The 7023-nt window shown below is 32.1% G+C and overlaps 1 protein-coding gene across 1 annotated transcript; it reads right to left on the reverse strand.

Moving 5' to 3' along the window:
• Nucleotides 1–4935: 4935 nt before the first annotated feature.
• LOC132064858 (probably inactive leucine-rich repeat receptor-like protein kinase At3g28040) lies at nt 4936–6519 on the reverse strand. The gene has a single exon (XM_059458003.1). The coding sequence runs from the start codon at nt 6409–6411 to the stop codon at nt 5263–5265; it is 1149 nt and encodes a 382-aa protein (XP_059313986.1). The 5' UTR covers nt 6412–6519; the 3' UTR covers nt 4936–5262.
• Between the last annotated feature and the right edge of the window lie 504 nt (nt 6520–7023).

Below are 7023 nucleotides of genomic sequence, written 5' to 3' on the forward strand. Positions count from 1 at the left end.
ATCTGGTGAGAGATTTGGGATTATTGAGGTACACCTCTCAATTTCTATCTTTAGTACACTTTTGTAGAAACTTATGATTTCTGATTTTTCATTTGGAGCTACGTAAACGCGGGGAATATTTGACACGTGTCATCTACTGAGACGGTATGTGTGTCTTGGACCTTTGGTTACGAGCCTAGTTTATTTTGGGCCTTCTGGGTGCATACCTTTTTTTTTTTTTTTTTTTTTTTTTGCTCGGATTGGCCTTCGTTTGGGTCGTCTTTAGTTGTTGTCCTTCGAATGGATGGTCTATAAGTTTTGCTATTCGCCTAATATTTTGAGATTGTGGGTTTGAATTTTAACTCAGTATAAAAAGAATTTTAAGGTAGAATTTTAAATTTTTGCCTTCATATGCAAATTCTGCTTTTAAGTCTCAAATTCTGCCTGAAGGGTAAGAGTTAAAAGACCACCATTTTGAGGGACAGAAATTAAAGACCATCCCCAGCGAAGGACAATCCTTCAAATTTCCCCTTCTTCTTTTTTCTTTTTTTTTTTTTCGCACGGATAGTTCTTCATTTGGGTGGTCTTTAATTTTGGTCCTTCAAATTGGTGGTCTTTAAGTTTTTCCCTTCGACTAATATCCTCAAATTGTAGGTTCGAACTCCATCTCAGAAAAGGAAAAAAAAATCGTAAGGCAGAATTTTGTAAATTTTGTCTTAAGAATCTCTTTTTTTGGCAAAGGATGAAAGTTAAAGACCAACAATTTGAGGGATAAAAATTAAAGACCACCCCCAGCGAATGACAATCCTGCAAAATTCAAATGGACTGGTTTTTAACTTTTATCCTTCAAATGGGCGGTCTTTAATTTTTCCCTTCAAAATCAAACTATGTCTAGCGAAATATAAGCTCTTTAAAAGTGCAGGCATAACTTATGAATATTATGATGCATAACTTATACCCCTTTAGATATAAATTCAATGTTGAAGGATAAAATTTCAAAACTAGCACAAAATAGATAGATAGATAGAATTGCAAATGACCGCCTCTCGTTTGGTGTTAAGATATTACGTAATCATAAACATTTGTTACATTCTAATCACGTAAATTCGCGTTAAATTTATTCCTACCTTTAGCGTTTAAAGCTGATTAAAACTTGATTGCATGCTGATCTAGCTGACTTCGAACTGCATTTTCCGTCTGTCTTGACGCTTTTTTTTTTTTTTTTTTTTTTTTGCATTGTCAATATAAATTTTATCATATTACTGATTAATGTTTTGGTTATAGAGATACTTGTAATTTGTTTATAAGTACCCTAATTATATTAAAAGAATTATATTCTCTCATTCCATAATAAGTGATTTTTTAAGCTTTTCATTTTATTTTAAAATAATGGTGTTTTAGGATTTCAAAAAGAAATTGATCTTCTTCTTCTAAAATGACCCTTATTTACATAATCAAGAATTATTAAACTTTTCTTTTTCTAGACATGAGTAAGTTAGTAAAAACACTTTTAATTTTTTAGGAGTGAACACTTTCTTAAGCGGTGTGTATAAGTCTAAAAAGTTACTTATTATGAAATAGAGGGAGTATTTGTTAATGTATAAAAGTTAAACTTTTTTATAAATTTCGTAATCCGCGCGGCCTGCTTGGCAAACGTTGATGACAGAGATATCATACTTAATCCGCAGGCATCACAATAAATATCTTGTCTAACTACAAGTTATATGACAACTTTTACCAAGTCTAAAGGATTGTCGGTCATCATCAGATTCATTGATCGGTAATGTTCACCTGAACTCATAAGCACAAGTTTTCGGCAATATATATAATTAATCCTAGATTACTTAAAAACCTGCTATAAAAGTATTTCATTTTTGAAAACCATAAAATGTAACCATTACAAAGATTAGATACCAATAATAATATTGATCAAGTGAAAGCAGTTGTAATTTGTGACATTGTCAATCTGCCCCACCCATGTTAACACTTATCTAACTATACCATTTCCTGGTCATCCACTCCACATGTCTATACAATCAGCGGATCTAACATGCTAGGTGGGGGTTCCATTGAACCCCAACTTTCGATGCGAAACATAAATTTATATGTAAAAATTTATTAAAATTGCATTAAATAGTAGTTATGAACTCATAACTTTTAAAATACAACGGATTTACACTAAGAATCTTAAGGTTAAACCCATAAAATTTAAATCCTGAAATAAGTAATGACCGGCTGCTATATTTGTCTAGATTTGGAGCAAATAGTACTATTTCTTAATACATTTGTTGATACGCAATCTAATTTGGTTTGTAAACAATGACAAACTGCTTAGATAACAACGCCCATTCAATTAGACAAATAATTTTTAGCCGCCGAACTCGCTGGAAATTAAAATGGCCTAACATAGATACCCTTTCTGCTCAGGTAAAGAGAATATTCAGTGCAACAACTGTCCAATAACTTTATGTACTTTCGACAAAAATGACAAATGAAATTAAGTTAAGTACCTATTTAAAACAAAAAACTAGCAGCGTAGTTTCACTTGGATATGGAAAATTATACTGTCTCTGGTCTACTCCAAATGTTGTTTAACCGGACAAATTTGGTTCAAAATATCGTTCTAGAAAATTAAGAAGACAGCGATTTCTTTTTTTATTTTCTTTTCTTCTCTTCAAATCTACCATTACTAAAAAAAAATAAAAAAAAATCCATGCTTATTTAAATTTCCTAGATTGAAGAGGAGGTAATTAATTAAATAATCTTTATGATTAATGCCATAAATAGTTTTCTTGATAAGTTCACATAAATTCTTAAACGGCACTTTGGATCGAATTAGTAATATAGTGCAATAATATAGAGATGCACATAACATATTTTCCTGGTGTGGTACCAGTAGCGGAGCCAAAAAAATTCGCTAGGGGGTTCAAAAATATAAAATAGTAAGAAACGAGGAAGCCAAGGGGATTCAACATCTACTATTTATACATAAAAAATAATTTTAGTCTTATATATACATGATAATTTTTCGCTAAAGGGGGTTCGAATGAACACCCTGACTAGTGGCTACCACTTGGCTCCGCCCCTGGTGTGGTACCACTGGATCATATTTGAGTAGCAAGCTCGCACTCCCCAGTCCAATTTAAGTATCATCATTTGCCATAGGGATTTGTATTAGGGTTAAAGGTTAAAAGTTCTATTATATCGCGCAAGTGTAAGTTTGAAAGTAGAGGGAAAGTTAACTTTTTGGGGGAATTAAACTATTTCTGGTGAGAAAGTGAGCCAAATGATCCCTTTTGACAGTTGAACAATACAAGTATTGATTGCATTAAGGAAGTTCAAGACAAATTTGAAGTTACAAGACAAAAATCAGACGATTACTTTTATAATTGAAAAAATAAAGGATTAGTTGATGTAGAGGAGAAAGGAAGTGGAACGCTTGCTTAAACAAAATTGACCACTTGCTAACGTTTACTAAGATGCCATTTGAATGGGCTTATAACTTTTAACTTATAAGTCAACTAACTTATGACATTTTAGCTTAAAAATAAATTCTTAAAAGTACTTTTTTATTTTAACAAAATACTACAACAGTGCTTAAAAGCACTAAGGATTAGAGGCGAATCCAGGATGAGTTCACCTTAAAAAAAAATTAAAAAAAGGATACAAGGTGCATTTAGTAGAGTTCGATCCGATAACTTTGAGGCATTAAAAACAACACTTAATCAGTGCTTCATTCAATCCAGTTTGACCAACGTTGTTCCTTCAGTTAATATTAAATATATTTTAAGAATTATATACATAATATATCGAGTTTAATCGGATGACCATGTATTCACATGACTCGTTTTTTATGAATGGATTCGCCCCTGCTTAGGATAAGTCGGTCCAAACAGGCTCTAAGTGAGCTGCTAGAAATATGAATTGAAAATCCTTCACGAGAATCACGACAAAGCCTCATATAGAAATAAACATAATTTCAAAGTAACAAAAATATAAATAAGATGAATAATTCTGGAATTGGAAACAATAAATAAGAATAAGGTGAAGAAAGGAAGTAGAAGACTTAGAGCCTGTTTGGCTAGGCTTAAAAAAAAAAACAGTTTATAAGTTCAAAAACATTATAAAAAAAAAAAAAAATAAGTTAGCTAAGCCGTTCAAACGGCGAATTAACTTTTAGGTCTATTTTAAACACAAATGACTTTAAATTGTAATAAACATTCAAAAATTAAAAAAATAATTTAACTTATAAACCACAATCCATTTTTTGGCTCTCTACTTCCTTTCTTCACCTTATTCTGAGCCCGTTTGAATTGGCTTATAAGTTGCCTATGTTTTTTTTTTATTTTTGAAAATGACTTTAAGTGAAGCATTTTCACTAAAAAATAAGCCCAAAAAATTAATTAGAATCCAAAACGTTTGACTCTATTTTAAACACATTATTAAAAATGACCTTAACATGTTCGAAAACAAATTACTTATAAGCCAAAAATAAACTTGGACTAATAAGTTGAACTACCTCTTACTTATTTTTTTCACCTTATAAGAGCCCGTTTGAATTGGCTTATACTAAAAGTTCGTTATAAGCCTTGCCTAAAAAAAGTTTTGTAGTCCAACTTATTTTTTTTTGCTTATAAGTCAAAATTTATAAATCGCTTAAAAACTAAGCTAAGCTCAATTATTTTTTAGCTTAGCTTATTTAAGACGAAATCGACTTTTTATAAGTTTGTAAACCAAACACTAAAAAAAATAAGTTTTATAAGTTCAACTTATAAGCCAATCCAAACGGGCTCTAAGTTATTTCCAACTTATAAGCTGCTTTTTTTAAGCCCATCCAAACAGGCTCTCTTATGCTAAATTTTGCTTATGGAGCTGTTAGAAATTAGAAGTATAAATTAAAAAAGAAATATAAAGCAAAAATCTATCACTCCATTTTCATCAGTACTAATTGCGATATCAAATCAAATTTTCTGTCAAATTATTCAAATATACTCTCTACTATCTGACATAGTGTCACATTTCTATGTTTAGTTTCTGGTCCATGCTCTACCACAATGTCCCTAGACTAGTAAGTTCATAGTTTCACACATTAATTTGGTATTATAATAATATAATATCAATAATTTTCTACTATAATCATGGTACTATACTCTATACAAAGAAGCATAATTCAGATGAGCAAAATATTATATTGGGATTTTTCTTATCTAAAGAATATAATACTCCTAATACAATATGAAAACCAAGACCAAAAAGAAGTCCCAGAAACATTGACTGACACAACTAAGACTTTGGTTTCTTCCCACCATAAGCTTGCTGGCAAATTGACGTAGGTTTCTGTGATTTCAAGCAAAGTTGCGAAGAAATCGGACATTTTTGTAAACAATTGTCCCCTAAACTTCCAATAACTGACGCTTGTCGTCCAAAAAAACCTGCCGGCGGTGACCCGTTTAAGTAATTTCCGTCAAGAAACAGTCTCTTCAATGTCACCTTTTTACTATATTGCCACGGTATTGGTCCACGAAACTTGTTATACCTTAATGACAATGATGACAATCTTGGAAAAACCGCGAAATTTACTGGCAAATAACCTTCAATTTTGTTGAAACCCAAATCAACGGCTACGAGGTCACTGTTTGGATTAACAGCCCTTGAGATCTCGACAAGTGTAAAGCTGTTATTCGCCATGTCAACTTGTTGTAACGCAGGTAACTGAAAGAACCAAGGTTCAATTTTTCCAGTTAAGAGATTTTCACTGAGCTCAACAACTTCTAACTGATTTAACCCGTAAAAAGAGGACTTCAACAAAGACCCAGATAAAGAATTAGCTTTAACTGCAAGTTCTAGTAGATTTGGAGGTAATTTTGGAAGTGAACCAGTTAACTTATTGTAACTAAGATCAAGTCTTCTCAAACTAGTTAACTCATTCATCGAGTTTGGTAACCCAGAAATTAAATTATGTGAAAGATCAAGTGAAAGAAGAGATTTTAACGAAGTGAGTGATGGTGGGACCGACCCAGAAAATGAATTAAGTCGAAGAATAAGGTTTTTTAGATTGGGTAGAGAAGATAAAGAAGAAGGAATTGGGCCATAAAAATTGTTGTTTTGTAGATCAAGAGTAACGAGTTGGGTTAGTTTAGAGATTAATGGAGTTAAAGTACCTGAATAACCAGCCGGGTCAAGTGTGAGTTCGGTTACTCTGTTACCAGAACTACAAGAAAGGCCACAAGTGAAATGGGTTACACGAGGAACAGAACATGGGTCAGTTGTGAAATTCCAAGAACTTAAACATGAATATGAAGGGATAGAAGAAGGTTTAATGGCGGATTTAAGTGCTTGAAGGGCGATTATGTCTGGAGATGGGGGAAGTGATTGAACTGAAAGTGAGAAGAGAAAGAGAAAGAAGAAAACAGAGGTTCTTGATTTTGACATGTTTGAAAATGGCTTACAATATGAACGAAGTTTGTCCAGTTTATGGTTTTGTAATGGAGGGTTATGGTGGTTAGGCTTGTTGCGTGGGGCCTTTTGAAGTCCACTGATGATATCTTTGTACAATTAGCTGGAGAGCAGTATATATAGGATTAGGACTAAGTGAGTGACCAAACTAGGATTATTACAACTTGATGAATTCGTGATTAAAATAAGTAGTGTAACAAATAGTAAGAATATTGGATTTGCTGTCATCTGGTTTATTAATTCAGATTTTAGGCCCTATAGATTATAGGGTTGGTGAGCAGGTGTTTGTTAAACAAATAGGAATGGTAATAACATTATTCTGCATCACTATGAGATCATTGATAATGCGGGAACTAGACATCATATTAAAAAAAATTAATATCATTTAAATTAGAAGACAACTCATATGTTAGCACAAAAATAAAAGAGGCTATTTGGGTAATCTTGAATTTTTCAAAGGAACATTAAGATGGGTTTACTAATTACTTACTATAATAGGGTTTTCAATTCTGGAATGCGCGTTATTTAGCATGTAATGAAAATATTTTCTCTTCATTTACTTTCTACCGTTAACGACAAAATTACTTT

This window comes from Lycium ferocissimum, chromosome 7 (assembly GCF_029784015.1).
Source record: "Lycium ferocissimum isolate CSIRO_LF1 chromosome 7, AGI_CSIRO_Lferr_CH_V1, whole genome shotgun sequence".
Taxonomy (NCBI): Eukaryota; Viridiplantae; Streptophyta; class Magnoliopsida; order Solanales; family Solanaceae; genus Lycium; species Lycium ferocissimum.